Consider the following 20,417-nt stretch of genomic DNA (forward strand, 5'->3'; position numbering starts at 1 on the left):
ATCAGGGAGACTCGGTATGATATTGCCGTTGGTGCACTGTTGTGGTAGCAATTATCACCTGCTGTTGTTTAATCTTCAGTAACCCCACAGCAGAGGGGTCCTCCAAGAGACCAGGCAAGGTAGACAACTGTTTAATTTCCCCCATCTTAAAGACAGCTATATCAAAAGTCCAGCCATTTTCTGGTCCTTGAAATACCCTCTCCTGAGATAGTCTATGCCAAGAATGCACAGAGCCTCTGGGCCAGTCATAATGGGGTATTTTTACCACTCATTTCCAGTCAGGCTAATCTCAGCCTTCAATACAGTCAGCTGTTGGGATCCCCCTGTCACTCCAGAAATACAGATGGATTCTGCCCCTGCATAGCTTGATGGCATTAGGGTACACTGTGCACCAGTGTCTACTAAAACCTTGTACTCCTGTGGGGCTGCTGTGCCAGACCATCAGATTCACACTATCCAGTAAACCTGGTTGTCCCTCTCCTCAACCTAGCTGGAGACAGGGCCCCTCTAGTCCTGGTCATAGGATTCTCCACTTATTGTAGAAATGGATTAGAATTCCTTTCTATAGAATCAGAAGTAAAATCAGCCCTTCCACTCTGCCTGGGAAACTGTCCACGGGAGACTGGAACAGCAACTTTCCTGGAAGAATCCCCAGTTGGGATTGTTTTTCCCTGCAATTCATGTACCTGTGCCTCTAGGGACAAGGTAGGTTTTCCATCCCACTTCCTCATGTCCTTTCCTTGGTCCTGCAAGTAAAACCACAGGGTACCCTGTGGTGTATATTTTCTATATAATTCCCTTTTGAGAAAAAGAATTCTTACTGTTAATAGCTGAGATGCAGGTCCATATAGGTGGGGAGTAGGACCTCTTTTTGTTGAATGAACTGGAAAAACTTTTTATACCTCTGGAAGAGTTTTTTCCACATCCGAGACAAGGGAGTAGCTGCAATGCCTGTCACTGGGGTTGTAGTAGCCATAGGGCCTGTTGTTTTGTTGTCTGATCCAGAGATTTTCTTTTCCCCCTGAGAGTACTGAGCAGTGTTGAACAGGGCTCGATAAGCCGGGGCCAGGCTCCAACACATTGCAGTGATTTGTGTCTCTGGAATTGCCAGGGTGACAGCATACTTTTTCCAAATCTTTTATTAGTTTTTCCATATTCTGCACTTGTTCAGGGGTGAGGTTCAAAAACATTGGAGGTACCCACTGTCCTAGGCACTTGCTCACACACCCTGCCACTCATAACTATCCAGCCTTGGGGCAGATCTCTGGGTGATGTTCTTAAATAGCTGTTTAAACAAGAACTGAATCACATCCAACAACATGCTGGTTCCTAGCAAAAGGGCCGGGTTGATTTCAAAAGTATTCAAAGGATATTAAAAATCTTTAAAATTCTCAAATGCTACTGTAATCATCCTGGATGAAAAGGGAGGAAGGAAGGAAGCAGTAAGATGTCTCCTCCATAGGTTGGGTCTTCAAGGAGAAAAGACAAAAGGTGTAATTATTCAAAAATCCCAATAGATGACTCCTGAAGTACAGAGGTGACTGCAGTGCTGGGTACACATATCAGCTATGCTATCCTATCATAAGCCAATACTGCAAAGTACAACAAAATGATAATTTTAGCCCGGGCCCCATGGAGGATAAACATCACCACAGGGAACACATGCAGGAAGTAAGGTATTACATACCACAACCCTAAGAACAAGTGCGACAATTCTGAGAGCAAATAAATCAATATTGTGACTGGTGACAATTAAACCAAAACAATGAATGCCCGTAACAAATTTGTTTTAACACACTGGTCAGATCTGTCATTATCTTAACTTCTTGTACCCTGTGTTGGGCACCAAAAGCAACTGTCTGGGTTTAACTCCAGTTGGCGGCTAAGAACCATGCAGCCATTTCCTCACTCCCCATCTAGTGGGATGGGGAGAAGAATCAGGAAAATAAAGTAAAACTTGTGGGTTCAGATAAAAAAAGCTTAATAATTGAAACAAAGTAAAAAATACTACTATTAATAGTAATGAAAAGGAGAGAGACAGAGTAATGAAACCCAAAAATGACAAGTAATGCATGACACAATTGCTTACCACTTGCTGACCGATGCTCAACCTGTCCCCAAGCAGTGATCAGCCTCCCCCCTTCTGGGTAACTCCCAGTTTATAAATGGTATATAAACTTCCCAGTTCATATACTGGACATGGCATTGTATGGTATGGAATATTCCTTTGGCGAGTTCAGGTCAGCTGTCCCAGCTGTGCTCCCTCCCAGCTTCTTGTGCAGGTCCTCCCTGGCAAAGCATGAGACATTGAAAAGCCCTTGACTCAGTGTGTTATCAGCATTATTCTCATATCAAATCCAAAACACAGCACTATGCCAGCTACTGGGAACAAAATTAATTCTATTCCAGATGAAACCAGAACACCTTTATGACAGATTTATTTACCACTGTTAATTAATTAACTGAAGAAGAAAACAAGACAACAGCACTACATCCAAAAAGAGTTAAAGAATAAACTATAATAATCCTTAAAAGTAGGAATCCATTTTGCATAAAATCATGGAATCATTTAGGTTGGTGTCTGGGTTTGACTCTGACTAAATGCCAGACATCCCGGCTCTCTCTTGCCACAAACGTGCAGGAGAGGGGAAAGAAAAAACTGTTAAACACACACCAATCTCATGAGATAGGACACTGGTAGGAGGATGCACGGAAGAAAAGGGCAAGTAGGCTTCAGACTTAAAGTTGCAAAGTGATTTAATTATCTAACAGTGTTGGAGGATAAATGAGAGGTAAAAATAAGCTTTTCATACACCATTTGTTCACTCACCCCCCTCCCTCTTAAGAAGCCATTTTCTATTCACCCCCCTCCCTCCTTCCAACCAACAGCTTGGGTAGGGGGCAGGGTGTGGGGTACTTTCTTAGTCCACAGAGCAGGTCCATAAATCTATTCATTACTGCAATTCTTCTACTACAAATACTCTTTATCTCTACTTATCTCTCTCTCTCTCTCTCTCTCTCTCTCTCTCTCTCTCTCTCGACAGTTTCTCTGCTCTCACCCCCTCCCTCTTAAGATGCAGTCTCTCTGCTCACCCCCCTTCCTTCTTTCCAAACCATCAACACGGGCAGGGGGCAGGGTGAGGGTTTTGTTCTTTGGTCAGTCCATCAGGGAGAGGGGTCCTCTACTTAGCCATGGGGTCCCTCTCACGAGAGACAGTCCTCTGGGAACTTCTTTGGCGTGGGTCCAATCTCACGAGCAACATCCCGCCCGAATTCTGTTGCAACATGAGTCCTCTTGTCCATAGGGTGCAGACTCTCCTGAGCTGAGGCCAGGCTGCTTCTATCCCAGGAGCAAGGCCTTTGTGTCCCTTGCAAGGCCTTTGCAGCTTTAACTCTTTAGATGAGACTCCCACTGGATCACAGCTTCTTCCAGGCATCCACCTGCTCTTCTGGCGTGGGCTGTGGGCAGATTTCTGCATCCTTCTGGACTCCATGGGCTGCAGGGGGACCTCCTGCTCCCCCCATGGTCTTCACCACAGCTAGCAGAGGTTTTTCAGCTCCGGCACCTGGAGCACCTCCTCCCCCACCTTCTTCACTGACCTTGGCATCTCCATGTTGTTCTCCCTTCACATATTTTTACCTCCTCCTCCTCCTCTAACTACAAAGAAGTGCGTGCCTACCTTGTTTTGATATTTTCTTAAATATGTTTTCACAGAGGCGTAACTAGTACCTTTAATTGGCCCACACTTGTCTGGCAGCATGTCCATCACTTTCAGAGCCATCAGAGATTGGCTCTGCTGTACTTGATGAAAAAACTTCCAGAACTTTCACTCAGGACACACAGGGGTCATCTTTGTGCCACTACCCACCCCTCAGACACTTCCTCAGGCCTACTACAACAGCTTTTGAGGGGTTTAAATTTCTCTTAGATGTTAAAGATACCTTGCTGATGTTTTGGGCCAATCAAAACCACCACAGTTGGAAAATACCTTTAACATCATCAAGTCCAATCGTTAACCCAGAACTTCCAAGCCCACCACTAACCCATGTCCCCAAGTGCCATATCTACATGTCTTTCCAATCCCTCCAGGAATGATGACTCCACCACTGCCCTGGGCAGCCTTTGCCAGGGCATGACTACACTTGAAGTCTTGGTGAAGTCTTTCTCTCCCAAAGAAACTTCTCCCTATACTCATTTGCCTAAATGAGGATTTGACGACTCTTGTCTCATTACAATATTTTACGGTAAAAACATCTGAAACATCTGAAACTCTACTCATTTTTGAGTTTTTTGAGTGTTCTTTATAGCAAATCACCTGATACAATTGTGAGATACTGGACTATGACTCAAAATGCCCATTTGTGGAGGTGACAGGGTGGTTTGCTGAGGCCAGGTTTGCATCCCCTGAGGAGGAGGAGGTGAGTTTTTGGGTGTATAATGACAAACCTCTGATCCGCATAAGACAGAGGGCGTAAACTTATCACCACCAGAGGCTACAAACCGGGCTTTGATGCTGGTAAGATACAGACCCTGTGGAGACAGGATGGTGCTTTTTTATCATGCCAATTTGTCCTTCCTTACACACACACCCTCCCCAGGGAAAGTCACATTCACACATAAGCCTACTGACGTGAGAGGCAGCTGTCATGTCTTAGAAGGAGTCATAAACCATCAAAGACCTCCAAAGCGCCCCCAGACTCATTTCTGAGGCCTTCTACAAGAGGACTGCACATGATCAAAAGACAGTGTAAAACTTCCCACCCCATCCCAGGGGAGGTGCTTGGGCATTCCCATCTGAAGAACCTAAGCATATATTAACCCACTGGACTTTTTATTTTGTGGGCTTTTTCCCCCACCTCCATCAGATCAAGACCTTTGATCACCACTTTGACCAACAGCAACAATCAAATCTTGTCGTAGATCCATGAATGGTGATTCTGTATCTTTCTACTCTTACCGTTTCTTTATCTTTCTTCCATTCTTTTCCCTTAAACATTTTTTCAAGGGAGCGATATTTTTATGGGCATCTACATACTGTTGCCTAATAGCAAAAGAGAAAAACTTGCAACAGTGTTAAAATAGTAAAATAAAAAGCAGACCTTTATTTGGAAGCTTCCAGATGTGCCTATAGTCATGGCCACACCCGGCATCGGATTTCTACAATTTTTATGTTTAACAAATTAGCATATCTAACTAATATTGTCCAATTAGAAGAGCAGTTAGGTAATTTTCCCCAGGGTACTACTCCATTGAAATTGGTCCAGGGGCTTTTTTGCCCCATTTCTTGTTGTGTCTTCTCAGATTCTGGTTGAAAAACAAAATGTCCTTGTTAGGCTTCTCCTCTTGAAAATAAGACTAAACAGTATGTTATAAGCTGGTTTAAACACAGAAGAGCAGAGAAAAATAAGTCTGTGAATAAAGAAGATCAAACACAGAAGGGTTCAAAATATACGCAAAAAATGTGATAAAAACCAAAAAGGGTTGCTGCCAAAAAATTGATATATTTTCTTTAGGAGGGAAAGAAAGAAAGAAAGAAAGAAAGAAAGAAAGAAAGAAAGAAAGAAAGAAAGAAAGAAAGAAAGAAAGAACCGAAGAAAGAGAGAAAGAACCAAAGGAAGAGAGAAAGAAGAAATCGAAGAAAGAGAGAAAGAGAAGAAAGTGAGAGAAAGGAAGAAGAGAAAAAGAGACAGAGAGAAAGAAAGAAAAGAGAGAAAGAGAAAGAAAGAAAAGTAAGAAAAGAGAGCGAGAAAGAGAAGAAAGAGCGAGAGAGAGAAAGAGAAAGAGAGAGAAGGAGAAGGAGAAAGAGAAAGAGAGAAAGAAAGAAAGAGAGAAAAAGAAAGAAGGAAAAAAGGGAGAAAGAGATAGATAAAGAGAGAGAGAGGGAGAAAGAGAAAGAGATAGATAAAGAGAAAGAGAGAGGGAGAAAGAGAGAGAGAAAGAGAGAGAGAGAAAGAAAAAAGAAATAAAGGAAAGAATAGAAAGGAAGGAAGGAAGGAAGGAAGGAAGGAAGGAAGGAAGGAAGGAAGGTAGGTAGGTGTGGTGGTTTTGCTTAGCCCAGAACATCAGCAAAGTATCTTTAACATTTAAGAGAAATTTAAACCCCTCAAAAGCTGTTGTGGCAGGCCTGAAGAAGTGTCTGAGGGGTGGGGAGTGGCACAAAGATGGCCCCTGTGTGTCCTGTGTGAAGGTTATGGAAGTTTTTCACCAAGTCCAGCAGAGCCAATCTCTGATGGCTCTGAAAGTGATGGACATGCTGCCAGACAAGTATGGGCCAATTAGAAGTGCTAGTTATGCCTCTGTAAAAACATATATAAGAAAATATCAAAACAGAGTAGTTACGCACGTTTTTGTAGTTAGAGGAGGAGGAGGAGGAGGAGGTGAAAATATGTGAAGGGAGAACAACATGGAGATACCAAGGTCAGTGGAGGAGGTGGTGGAGGAGGTGCTCCAGGCGTCGGAGCTGAAAAAACTCTGCTGGCTGTGGTGAAGACCATGGGGGGAGCAGGAGGTCCCCCTGCAGCCCATGGAGTCCACAAAGATGCAGAGATCCACCCACAACCCGTGGGGAGGTGCCCACACCAGAGGAGCAGGTGGATGCCTGGAAGAGCTGTGATCCAGTGGGAGTCTCATCTAAAGAGTTAAAGCTGCAAAGGCCTTGCAAGGGAGAGAAAGGCCTTGCTCCTGGAATGGAAGCAGCCTGGCCTCAGCTCGGGGGAGTCTGCACCTTTGGACAAGAGGACTCATGTTGCAGCAGAATTCGGGCAGGATGTTGCTCGTGAGATCAGACCCACGGCAAAGAAGTTCACAGAGGACTGTCTCTCATGGGAGGGACCCCATGGCTAAGTAGAGGACCCCTCTCCCTGATGGACTGACCAGAGAAAAAACCCCTTACCCTGCCCCCTGCCTATGTTGTTGTTTGGAAAGAAGGAGGGGGGTGCGCAGAGAAACAGTGTCTTAATAGAAAGAAGAATGTGCAGAGAAACAGTGCTTGTAGTAGAAGAATTGCAGTGATGAATAGATTTATGGACTAAGAAAATACCCCATACCCTGCCCCCTACTCAAGTTGATGGTTGGAAGGAGGGAGGGCGGTGAGTAGAAAAATGGTGTCTTAAGAGGGAGAGGGGTGAGTGAACAAATGGTGTCTGAAAAGCTTATTTTTACCTCTAATTTATCCTCCAACTCTGTTAGGGAATTAAATCACTTTGCAACTTTAAGTTTGGAGCCTGTTTGCCCTTTTTCTGTGCGTCCTCCTATCAGTGTCCTATCTCAACTCATTAATCCAGTGTGTGTTTAACAGTTTTTTCTCTCCCCTCTCTTGCACGTCTGCAGCAGGAGGGAGCAGAGGTGTCTGACATTTAGTCAGGGTCAAATGCCAACAGAAGGAAGGAAGGAAGGAAGGAAGGAAGGAAGGAAGGAAGGAAGGAAGGAAGGAAGGAAAATGAAAGCGGAGAAAGAGAGAAAGAGAGAGAGAAAACGAGAGAACGAGAGAGAAAGAGAGAAAGAGAGAGAGAGAGAGAAAGAAAGAAAGAAAGAGGTAGGTCTGTGTGGGGTGGGAGGACAGGAAGAGAGTGACAGGTGTTAGAAACATATCACCCTTCTCGGGGTCCCAATGACGTCTCATTGTTCCCCTCCTTCTGGTCTTCTGGGTGGTGAGGGTCCCCCTCCGCCGTGCCAAAAAGTACAGAATCTGATGGTCTAATATATGTTTTGGGCAGGTGGTAATGTCCGCGTGCCTCCCATGGGAAGGGCAAGTTTGACACTGTCCCTTTCAACACTGTGGATCTGTTGCATCATGTTGTAGTGTTCTGGTGCAGGATCTGGGGACCCTTTGGCAGGGGCCTTTGATGGGCCATGAGACCCCCTCAGCTGTCCTTCATGTGGATAAGCTTTTCCCGAGATGAAAGGGGCCCCTCACCTGAGCTCCTGTGCACAGTGGAGGATGGGCATTCACTACCTCTAAGCAGAGGCTTTTTCACTACACACCCAAAGCCTCTCTTCCCCCCACCCTTTGGTGTCAGGGTCTGTGCAAGCCTGGCAGCTGATATCCCTGGGGCTATGGTCTCCACCTGGAAGGTGTTAAGCTTGTGCTCTGTGAATGTATTCTCCCAGACCTGAATTGAGTCACTTTATCTTCATCAAAGGGCAGTCCAGGGCCTATTCAGGGTTTTGATGGTTTTCTCTGCAGCTTTTGTACAGTTTTGCTCTAATAGGCAAAAGTCCTTCATGAAAATGTTTAAGCCATAAATTATAACATTTCAGTCTCTGACACAGTATTTCAGGATTGTGTTAGAAGGTTGGCTTATTATTCTAAAATCTCAAGAGAGAGGGTAGGGAAAAATACTAGTAGCTATATAACTATTAAATAGTAGTCTACAGAGCTACGAATATATAAAAAATATATAAAAAATACATAAAAAGCAAAAATCTTTAGGTATCTAAAGATTTAGATAGTTAGGTATCTAAAGATTTAGATAGATTTAGTTGCTCTCTGATGCAACCAAATTGTTATAACATAAACCCTACATATATATATTTAGAAACACTGATCATTCAGTGTTATTTCACACTAATCCACCCCAAGGGATCTATTAACAAGAACCTGGGTTACCATCACCTTCAGGGGTGGGTCATAACAACAAATGCTTCTTGAATTCTGTCAGGCTTGGTGCTGTGACCTATGCCCTGGAGAGCCTGTTCCAGTGCCTGACCACCCTCTGGGTGAAGAACCTTTTTCTAATATCCAACCTTACCCTCCTCTGACACAACTTCAGGCCATTCCCTTGGGTCCTGTCACTTGTCACCAGAGAGAAAAGATCAGTGTCTGCCCTTCCTCTTCCCCTCATGAGGAAGTTGTAAACTGTGATGAGGTCGCCCTCACTCTCCTCTTCTCCAGGCTGAACAGACCAAGTGTCCTCAGCCACTCCTCACACATCTTCCCCTCAAGGCCCTTCACCATCTTTGTCGCCCTCCTTTAGTGACTTTCTAATAGTTTAATATCTTTCTTATATTGTGGTGCCCAAAACTGCTCACAGTATTCAAGGTGAGGCCTTGAAATCACTGCAGTTTTTCATACATTAATCAAGAAGACATCAAGAAAGCTATGAAATATTATTTAAATAATCAAATGCTTTTATTATTTGTTTTATAATGCTCAAAAGGCATTCAATCTAAATAGGGACCGAGGCACGGATTGACTCCACAACTCAAATAGTTATGAAGTAGGTATGCATTTATTCCAGCTGGGGTGCATCGGGGGTAGTCCCTCCAAAGGCATGCACACCTCAGCAGCACTTCACTAGGTTTATATTAGGTTACAGGTTACATATGCATAAAGTTACACAAAGCTCCTATACATATTTATTACCTATCCCTGCTTCGTATTATGATTTCAAAGTTCATTTAAATATGCTGGTGCAAGTGCAATGTCACTTAATCAAATGAGGCAGTGGTCGCTAGGGGTCGTGGGCAGATTTGGGAGGAAGTAACCGGGGTATTCTTCAGGATGAACTCTTCACCCTGTTCCCTTGCACATGGTCTCTTGGTTCTTGGTCCAAATCCAAACCTTAGTACTAACTTGTTCCAGTTCTGGGGTCTGAGAGCAGGATGTTCAGTCACACTCAGTAGTTTTTCTCAATTATTTGGCTTTCTTCTCTGTATCCTCCCTGTTACTAGGTAGGCACAAAATCATTAAGCAAATGATACATTGTCTTCAGCAAGTAGTTCTTAGCAAATCATTATCCAACCTCTGGCCTTCTAAATCAGTTCAAAAAATTATTATCCAGCTTTTAGTTCCCCTAAATTAGTAAATCCTCCAAATCAGGGACAGTTTTATTCTGAGCCCATTTAGTTTTATGTTGTTTCACTGTTGCAATGCTTTCTTGGATTATCATCCCAGAGTTTATAGCCTGGATTTTGGAAGAAGCTGTTTCTAGGAAATTTCAATAGGTCACAAGGATATGGATGCAGCTCGAGGATTAGCTGAACTACTGTATAACTATTCATGTAACACAAAAGCCATTCCATCTGTTAGTCTTGCTAAAAGCAAAGCTTTGACATGAAAATATTTTGATGTACAGTTGTTTGAAGATGTTCTGTGTGTTAACATGTTCAAACTGTACCAGGGAAGCCCCAAATCTGAAGAGACACAAAGTATTAAGGCAATGCCAGAAACCGGAATTAATGATCCAAATATGACAACAGCAAAAGAAATTTAAATTTGAATTTTCTTTCTTTAAGAAGTAATTTATTAGCTGATGTTAGAACTCTGAGTGGGCAGAAGTGATGTCTAGATTAGTGCGATCTTGGTTTGTACTTAGTTGCTGCTGTAATTTCTATAGTAATTTCTTAATATTTACTTCTGTACAGTATTTCTCTCTGGAACTCTTCAACCAATTGCAAATATTAGTTTAGCCCCATACCATTCTTATGAGTGAAAGGGGAGGGAAATGTTATCCTTGTTCTTCTCATGAAGAATGTTTTAAAACAGTGTGGTGGTTTTGCTTAGCCCAGAACATCAGCAAAGTATCTTTAACATATAGAAAAAATTTATACCCTTCAAAAGCTGTTGTGGTAGGCCTGAAGAAGTGTCTGAGGGGTGGGGAGTGGCACAAAGATGGCCCCTGTGTGTCCTGAGTGAAAGTTCTGGAAGTTTTTTCATCAAGTACAGCAGAGCCAATCTCTGATGGCTCTGAAAGTGATGGACATGCTGCCAGACAAGTGTAGGCCAATTAAAGGTACTAGTTACGCCTCTGTGAAAACATATTTAAGAAAATATCAAAACAAGGTAGGCACGCACTTCTTTGTAGTTAGAGGAGGAGGAGGAGGTAAAAATATGTGAAGGGAGAACAACATGGAGACGCCAAGGTCAGTGAAGAAGGTAGGGGAGGAGGTGCTCCAGGTGCCGGAGCTGAAAAACCTCTGCTAGCTGTGGTGAAGACCATGGGGGGAGCAGGAGGTTCCCCTGCAGCACATGGAGTCCACAGGAGTGCAGAAATCCTCCCACAGCCCATGCCAGAGGAGCAGGTGGATGCCTGGAAGAAGCTGTGATCCAGTGGGAGTCTCATCTAAAGAGTTAAAGCTGCAAAGGCCTTGCAAGGGACACAAAGGCCTTGCTCCTGGGATAGAAGCAGCCTGGCCTCAGCTCAGGAGAGTCTGCACCTATAGACAAGAGAACTCAGGTTGCAGCAGAATTCGGGCGGGATGTTGCTCGTGAGATTGGACCCATGCCAAAGAAGTTCACAGAGGACTGTCTCTCGTGGGAGGAACCCCATGGCTAAGTAGAGGACCCCTCTCCCTGATGGACTGACCAGAGAAAAAACCCCTTACCCTGCCCCCTGCCCCCTGTCCTTGCTGTTGGTTTGAAAAGAGGGAGGGGGGTGCGCAGAGAAACAGTGTCTTAATAGAAAGAAGAATGTGCAGAGAAACAGTGCTTGTAGTAGAAGAATTGCAGTGATGAATAGATTTATGGACTAAGAAAATACCCCATACCCTGCTCCCTACCCAGTTGATGGTTGGATGGAGGGAGGGGGGTGAGTAGAGAAATGGTGTCTTAAGAGGGAGAGGGGTGAATGAACAAATGGTGTCTGAAAAGCTTATTTTTACTTCTCATTTAACCTCCGACTGTGTTAGGTAATTAAATCACTTTGCAACTTTAAGTTTGGAGCCTGTTTGCCCTTTTTCTGTGCGTCCTCTCACCCGTGTCCTATCTCACTCAACTCATGAATCTGGTGTGTGTTTAACAGGTTTTTTTCCCTTCCCTCTCCTGCACGTTTTTGGCAGGAGAGAGCTGGGGTGCCTGGCATTTAGTCAGGGTCAAACCCCAAGAAACAGGGAGGGACTTACATTTTCAAGTGTTTTCCAATATTGAGTACATCAATACAGAGCTTATACTTACTAGGTTTGTGACCTGTGGAAGCTTTCAGAATGTTTGGGCACCAGTGTTTTCTTCTGAGCTGTAAAGAAAGTCAGTGGTGAAGCCAGAATCAAAGCTACTGCTTTTAACTGATAGGGTTAATGTGAGTCATGGTCCATGCTGCTTCTGATGGCAGAGGCTGTAGATCATTCAGGCTTTTGCAGATCACAATCAGAAATAGTTGTTAGTCTGGAGATTTAACATCAACAATGAATTTTTTGTTCTTGTTTAATGCGGTATACGTAAATGTTTTAGATGAGATTCAGAAAGTTTTTAGGCTCCTATGTCCTTTTTAAGTTACAACATCTCTGCTGAGCTCAATGAGAGATAAAAGCCTAACACTTCTTGAATTCAATCTTACATAACTTCAGCAACATAACTAAGGCATATATTTTCTGGTTTTGAATTGCATTTGTATTATGTATTTTTCTTTAATGTGGATTGTATATATATGAGGTTTTACTCTGATTTTATGAAATATAAACCTGTTTGTTCTTTCAGGAGTGCATTAGAGCCTTAGGCCGAAATAAACCTCATACACCATTCAGAGCAAGTAAACTTACTCAGGTGCTAAGAGATTCATTCATAGGAGAAAACTCCCGTACCTGTATGGTAAGTTTGTTTAGTTAACTGTATGTTTTAACAATTAATTGAGGTTATACATTAACTGAGACTATATTTGATATATTTGGAGTTAGTCTTTCAGCAGAGGCATTTCAGATAACTTTCTCCCTTCTCACTTTTTATTGGCCTTTCTTATTGCTTGTTCTAGTTTTCTAGCTAGACAGATAGAAGCACTTTAGCTTGAGGGTTTTTTTGTTTGATTGTATGTTTTTAATAATGCCTTATTATATCATAATATTGTTTGTTGAATCAGAATTTTGGAAAAGATGGTATACACTGGAAATATAGTGGTGAGTTATGATCTTTAAATGACAAATGCAAATTTAGAATTGGTATCAAAGGCATCAGAATATGCTCTAGGCTGTTAACAGGAGAAGTATTTGGGACAGATGAGATGAATAGTTCTATACTGTATAAAAGTGCATTTGCATCAATCAGAAAAAAACAGAATTCTTCTGTCAGATGGTGGAAAGAACAGATAAAAGCACAGATGTCCAGTGGTTTTATTTGTGCGTCCTTAACATTTCTCCTTGTGGAAATGTAAACTCTCTGCAGTGGACACTGACTGCTAAGCTTGTTTGTTATGGTGGGTTGATCTTGGCTGGCTGCCAGGTGCCCACCAAGCCACTCTATCATTCCCTTTCTCAGCAAAACAGTGGAGAAAAATAAGATGGAAAAGAAGTCATGGGTCAAGATAAAGACAGTTTAATAAAGCAAAAGCTGCATGTGGAAGTAAAGGAAAATGAAAGAGTTTTATTCTCTACTTCCCATCAGCACCCAATGTCCAGCCACTTCCTGGGAGGCAGGGCTTCAGCATGTGTAGCAGTTGCTCTGGAAGACAAATGTCTTAAAAAGGAATGTCCCCCTTCCTCCTTTTTTTTAGCTTTTACATTTGAGCAGACATCTGTTACGAATGGGAGACAGGAGCTTAGATGAATTTCTGCCATTTGCTCAGGCTTCTAGCAACAGGCAGTAACTCTTATTAGGGTGGCCAGCACCCCAAGACCCGGTCTCGTTCGCAAGGTCCTTTAATAATGGCCGATTAAGTCTAATATGATATAAATTATCATTTATTGGACACAGAAAATGACAGACATAAGACTAGGACAAACTACATACTACACAGGAATAAAATAATTGCAAACTACGAGTAGCTAAAAATGCAGAGCACGAAAAGGTACCTATTCTTATTAACAGCTAGCAAGAATAATATAACATAGCAACCAATGTATCTTACCCAGCCAATTGGTGGTGCAGCATACTTCGGAATCCTTTCACACAATTCCCAGGAAAGTAACCACAGAGCCTGCATCCAGACTCCAGGGAGAAGCTCCTTGCACATTTTCAGAGTGTGTGTAGAAAACTTCTGCCACTGTAACATTTCGTGAGTTTTTTATAGTTGTAAAAGTGTGGCTTTCGGTCATGTATTCATTTCTTTGTTTGTCTCTCTACATCCTCTCTTCATACCAAAATATGAATTCAAGGTTAGAGGTCTCAGGCTTTCAGGTGCCAAGAGATAATCTCCTGCTGGGCTTTTGACCCCACCGGAGTTATCTGTGTTCCGCCATGAAGCAGAAGGAGAGGGGAGGGGGAGGACGTCCTGCCACAACATCCTATGGTATGGAATATCCTTTAGGTCTGCTGGCCTGCCTATGTTCCCTCCTAGGATCTTGTTCACACCCAGCCTACTGGCCTTTGGGGGTGAGGGGGCGGAATGTTGAGAGACAGCACTGATGCTGTGGCAGCGCTGCTCAGCAGTAGCCAAAACACTGGTGCGTTCTCAACACCTTTTCAGCTCCCAATGCAAAGCACAGCACTGGGCGGGCTGCTATGGGAGAATGAACTCCAGCTCAGCCAGACGCAATATATTTGTGTTGGTTACTTTCCACAGGATCCTTGGAATTAGTCTAGAGGTCACAGAAATCTGCAGCCCACAACATGAAAACCATGATGTTAGGGCAGCCTAGTCTTCTCTTTGGATGTTAGGTATTGTTCTAATATGAAATTGGTGGTAAGATAGCATTTTTGATTAATCTTTTTTTCTTTGGTTTTCTAATGAAAACACAGAATTGTTTTCTTTCCACTGGGACATAACTTCATAAATCATATTCAAGATCAGAAAGCTAAACTGTGCATCTCTAGGCAATGTATCCTCACTATTAAAGAAGTTTTGGAAAGTTAGCCTGTTGGGAATTCCTCTCTGTACATAGAAGGATTAACATTTGTGAATGATTTGTGAAGCTCTCACCATCACCTTTACTTTACCACTCCTTAAAGTGCTAACAAGCTGTCTTCATTTTGGTGAAGCTTTTTTTTTTTATTATTACTCTTCTCATAGAGTTACTGTAGCATTTTTCCTGTTTGAATGCATGAGAATGCCATCAAGAATAATCCGTGATCTTTGGGGGTTTAATTTCTGATAAATCTTGCATTCCATCCTTTTATATTCAATATAGTTCTAAATTAAGGAAAAAATCTGCTCTGAAAGTGAGTGAAAATATGCTTGAATTATTTTTTTTTAATTCACATAACTTAAGTCACTTTATAATTAAGAATAAGAAAACTCTTTCATTATGAGATACTGCTTTCAAATTGATTCTTCCTGTTACTATTCCATGTAGTTTCTCAGTACTAGGACCATTTGTAACATTCTGGATTTGGTGTTTGTTTGCATGTAATTTTCATCAAGAATTTAATCAGCAATGTTTTTTCTTAAGATACTGATGTGGGAAGAGTAGCACTTGTGTGGTTATGACTTAATCTGAATTACAGTTAAAAGGAAGGAGAGAAAGAAAAGAAACCTACAGTGCATCTTTACAGTTGTTTGAATTGAGTTCTTGCATTTGCAGCACTTGTTCCTGTGATAGTTAGATGGATGCAGAAACAATCTGCCTGTCTAGAGATCTGACAGGTTTCTGAACAACATATATTGAATTGAGGGAAGTATAGGAGATACCTTAGCTTGGAATTATCTCCAGTCCTCCCCAGTTCTCTGGAAAGAGGAGATTTGCACTCCAGTGGCCAAGTGGTGAAAAGAGTGGACAATGATCTGCAGCTTCTGGGTCTTCCTTTGCCTCTTTTATCAAGAAAATGCATTCAGCCTTTCAGTATGGTATTTGCATGTGGTTCTTTGGCAGAGGGTCTGGTTTTAAAGCATGTTCAGTATTAGGTTTTATATGAAACACTGGCAAAATTATACTGATGAAATATACAGGTAAAGAAAAAGGCATATCATTAAGGTTTATAATAGCTAAAGTTGAACAGTATTTTATTAAATTAAAAGAGTACTTATCCAGCAGGTACACTGACTGCTTGTTTGCAGCAGAGCTATGTAATTAACTGGGGTTCTTCAAACTTCTAAAAATTAATGCAAATATAATTTAATAATGAGTAGCTTAATTTCAGGTTTGTGAAAATAAAAGGTTTCACTCTTCCGTTAAAATTTAAAAGTTTAATAAAGGACAATAGGGGATAAAGACAGTAAAGCAAAGTAACAGTGCTGGGTGCTTGGCACTTAGCCAGAAGCACACCTGTCACTGATGGAGACACTCTTTATATACCTTTCCTATTACATCAGCCTAATACATATTCATAAGCATTTATACATATTCAAATTTTCCCCCAAATTTGTTTGCATGTTCCAGGAACTGTTTAGCATGTCCCCTCCTCTGGTCTGCCTTTTAGAGCATGCGCCGTCCTCTTGGTTTTGGTTTTGGTCAGTCGTGTTATCACCTCCAGCTTGAGCCCTATTCTGTGGACTTTGCAGATGGCAGTTGCTGATATTTGAAATGTCAGTGGCAGGGGTTCTCATCACGCCCATTCTTTGGATGTTATCCAACCAAGCAGGCGGTTCAGTTATTGTAAGTTAACCACAAGTATTCTGAAATAACCATATCAGCTATTTCACCACTATGTCTAAGTTTAATTAGTAACAGAAATAAAGGCATTAGTTATTATTACACAACTATATCTTATAACAAGGCTACTTTTGTAAAAAATAAAATTATGCACATTGCATCCATTTTAATATTTGCGAAAAGCCAATACTATAATATGTACTTATCACAGGTTTCTGCAGTTGACTTTGGAGATCACTGCTATATTCTCTAGAAGAGTGTTTATGTGAAGTAAATTAAAGCATAGAAGAAATTTTAAGGAATAATACTGTTGTGGTGGCTTGACCTTGGCTGGCTGCCAGGTGCCCACCAAAGCTGTTCTATCACTGCCCTCCTGAGCTGGACAAGGGAGAGAAAATATAATGAAAGGCACGTGGGTTGAGATAAGGACAGGGAGAGGTCATCGATTGTCCTCAGTTTGAAGGGAACTTAAAGATCATCAAGTTCCAACTCCACTGCCATGGGCAGGGACACCTTTCACTAGACCAGGTTGCTCAGAGCTCTATCCAGCCTAGCCTCGAACACTTCCAGAGATGGGGATTCCACAACTTTCTCTGGGAAACATGTTCCAGTGCCTTACCATCCACATAGTCAAGAATTTCTTCCTAACACCTAATCTAAACCTACTGTCTGTCAGTGTGAAGCCATTCTCCCTTGTCCTGTGCCCTTGTCAAAAGTCCATCTCCATCTCTCTTGTAGGCTCCCTTCAGGTACTGGAAGGCTGCAATTAGGTCACCCCAGTGATGCCTTAAATCGCTAGTAAAAAATTTTAGATGCAGACACACAGTATAGGAAAGGGGTTTTACCTTGGTTTAATAGGATCCCAGATGCACACCGACGAACAAGCAAGCCCCGACGATATCCCCCGTATACAATTTATGGACAGCCTAGATTAGAATACCTATCTAAAAGTCTCCAATAAGAAGTCTAACAAATGAAGTAATTGCCCCCTTATTAAAATTGCCCCCCCCAAAAAGATTACTACTTAGTTTACAAAAAAACATGTCTCAGTGATGGGGGCCCTGTTCAAGGTTGGTGCATCATGCTTTTGAGATTGTGGGGATGTTTCGTCTTCCCCAAAGGATTCTGAGCAGAGCAAGGGGTACTAGGGTTATAAACATGTAGGGTTAAGATACAGGGAGTAAAAAGTACAGGAATGGGGAAGGGTAAAAGGTTATATATAAAGGATATATATAAAGAGAGTATAAAAGTAAAATAAAAGGACAAAAATCCATCAGGCATCACCAGAGCCTTCTCTTCTCCAGGAAGAAAAATCCCAATTTTTTTAGGCTTTCCTCATAGGAGAGGTGCTTTCGACCTGCACATGGCTGTTCTTCAGTGTCTTAATTTAAGACAATTATACAAGGCAGAGACTCCAAAATGAGTTACCTCCCTTTAGTTTTAACCACTCACCTTTCACCAACAAGGAGAGATTAATGTGAGAAGATATAAGTGAAAAAATAACAGTTTACTAAAAAGAAAAAATAGCAATAACCACTAGATACAAAGGTGCTGAATCCCATGGACCCCCCAGGAACAAAGAAAACAAGATGGCAAAGAAACCCCTCCCCCAAGATGGCAGCCACCATAGCAGCCCGTGAGGCCGAGAGGACAAAGACAAGATGGCAGAGAACCCCCTCTCAGCTCAACTTTCCTCCTGGAACAAAAATACGGGAAGGTAGGAGCTTACGAAGCAGTTCTGGTGGCAGATGGGGGGTGTTGACATTGTCTGGGGCAGCTCCAGCACTGCAGTGTCAGCCTCCCTGCTCCCTTTCAGCCCAGGTGGACCCAGTTGGTGTTGGCGCTGCAGTTCTGAGTTGTCGCTGTTTGACCGATAGCAGAGTGAAGAGTTCCAAGTCCTCCTAGAGTGCTAAAAGACTACTTTTATTAAATAATTAACAGATTTATATACACGCGAGAAGGCTATTCGGATTGGCCAACAATCATCCACCCCCCAGGGATTGATTGGCCCAGGCGTTTGAGCGCCTGTGTCCAAAAGCCGCTTTCAATACCATGAAACTTTATCTTTATTTAGAAAACATAGAAGAAGAGAAAAATTCCCGTGGGAAAGGATCTGTGCTGCCACAGCTCCCCCTTTTTGTTTAAGAACTAGAAGGCATTGCTTGTGAACCTCTGTAAATTCAGCATGAAGGATCTGCTTGGTAGTGGCCAGTTACCAAAAAGAGCCTAGATGGAATACCGATAAGGAGTCTGTCCGGCAGTGGCCAGCCACCGAACAGAGCCCAAACCAGATGCTGATTTAGGGTGAACAGAGAGACTCTCCAGCAATACCTTGGGTAATGCATCTATAAACTTAATTCTATATTACAATTCTATAATTCAGTTAAAACATGCTTTCAAAGTCCTTGCTTTCTGACTCCATAAAAAACTTAAATTTCAGTCTCTGCTTGTGGAAGGACCGTCTTCCTGATGGTCAATGTCCTGGCCATCATAAGGATCACTCGGTTGATGTTCTGCATTCTGGTTATCATTTTGAGGTTGCCGGTTCTGTCTCTGGAGCCGCAGGTCAGGGAGAAGGCATTTTGCAGGCAGCCATCGTACCCCAGTATCTGTGGAGACGCAAGCACACCCATGACCCCAAGCAATAAGCTCATGTAGGCCGTCCCAGGTGTTAGTAAGTAGGTTCCGTACCCATACCTTCGCCCGGGGCAAGTGCAACTTGTCTGATGACTGCAATGAGAGAAAATGGTTCAAAATCACAGGGTTATTAGAATTCGGTGGCACTGTAAGGTGATTGATTGTGTACAAAGCTTTTTCCAATCGGCTCTGTGGGGTTTCCCCATGCATTCCCCCTTTTTGTCTTTCCAAGACACGCTTCAGATTACCATAAGCATGTTCAACAATGGTTTGGCCAGTAGGAGAATGCAGAATACCGAATTTATGGTCTGCACCCCATAGGTGTAAGAACTGCCACATTTTCTGCGAGGCGTAGGCAGGACCATTATCGGTTTTCACTGTAGATGGCATCCCCAGGACCGAGAAGGCTAATTTCCAATGGGCAATGACATCGCGGCCTTTTTCTCCAGTATGAGCAGACCCCCACATGGCTGAGGAGAAAGTGTCAATAGACACATGCACATATTTGAATCGGCCAAATTCAGGGATGTGTGTTACATCCGTCTGCCAGAGCTGCAAGGCCTTTAGGCCTCTGGGGATTACCCCCGGTGGCAGAGGTGCAGTGAGTCTGTGGCAGTCAGCACAAGCACTGACAACGTCACGAGCCTCAGTTGGCGTCAACTGAAACTGCTTCTGCAGGGTATGTGCACTCTGATGAAAGAAATTGTGTGATGCCTTGGCTTGTGCAATTTTGTCAGGCTGAGGTGCCACCCACGCAGGGTTGGCTAACATGTCAGCCCTGGCATTGCCTTCTGTTATAAAACCTGGTAATTTGGTGTGGCTTCAAATGTGCAAAATGTAATATGGATGCACTCGAACTTGAATCGCCTTCCACAAAGTTCACAATAGCGAAAACAGAGTCGCATCATTGACTTCTTTTACAAGTGAACAATCTAAACGTTTAGTTATATCTGCTATGTAAGCAGAGTCAGTGACCAAATTCAAAGGTACCTGAGAGAACCGCTGAAAAGCCATGGCAACTACCTTCAATTCAACCAACTGAGCAGAGCCTGACTCGTGGCTTTTCAGCACTTGCCACTCAGATCCCTCCTTCCAGGCGCCAATGGCCTTTCCTGTTTTCCCAGAACTGCCTGTGAAGACGGTGGGTCCATGAACTGGCACCCGACTGTTCTTTGGCCGCAACGTAAAACTGATTGAATTCGCCAGCTGCAGCAATTTGTGGCTGGGCAGATGATAAGCAATCTGCCCTGAGAAATTTTGCAGTGCATTTTGCAAAGGAGCGCTATTAGCAAGGCTCCATTCAAAGCTGTCCCGTGGTACTGGAACAACAATCGTTGCAGGATCCGCTGCCATCAATTGTAAACACTGATAATGGCATTTGATTATC

General features: G+C 42.8%; 1 protein-coding gene and 1 long non-coding RNA gene across 5 annotated transcripts in view; one reads left to right on the forward strand and one right to left on the reverse strand.

Annotated features, from left to right (window-relative positions):
- The window catches only part of LOC146425690 (uncharacterized), a 105,888-nt gene extending 102,096 nt beyond the window's left edge, over positions 1–3,792 (reverse strand). The window contains exon 1 of one of the 2 annotated variants that reach the window (XR_014846521.1): positions 3,442–3,535. This is a non-coding gene — a long non-coding RNA (uncharacterized LOC146425690). Of the gene's footprint in view, positions 1–3,441 lie in introns of both variants that reach the window. The other variant, XR_014846520.1, reaches the window with a different exon arrangement.
- The window catches only part of LOC146425689 (kinesin-like protein KIF2A), a 180,572-nt gene that overhangs the window by 117,423 nt on the left and 42,732 nt on the right, over positions 1–20,417 (forward strand). For all 3 annotated transcript variants that reach the window (XM_085041595.1, XM_085041594.1, XM_085041593.1), the window contains exon 15: positions 12,414–12,524. In XM_085041595.1, the coding sequence (XP_084897721.1) occupies positions 12,414–12,524 (111 nt within the window). The remainder of the gene's footprint in view (positions 1–12,413; positions 12,525–20,417) is intronic.

This window comes from Lichenostomus cassidix, chromosome W, assembly GCF_008360975.1.
Source record: "Lichenostomus cassidix isolate B80296 chromosome W, HeHo_3.0, whole genome shotgun sequence".
NCBI lineage: Eukaryota > Metazoa > Chordata > Aves > Passeriformes > Meliphagidae > Lichenostomus > Lichenostomus cassidix.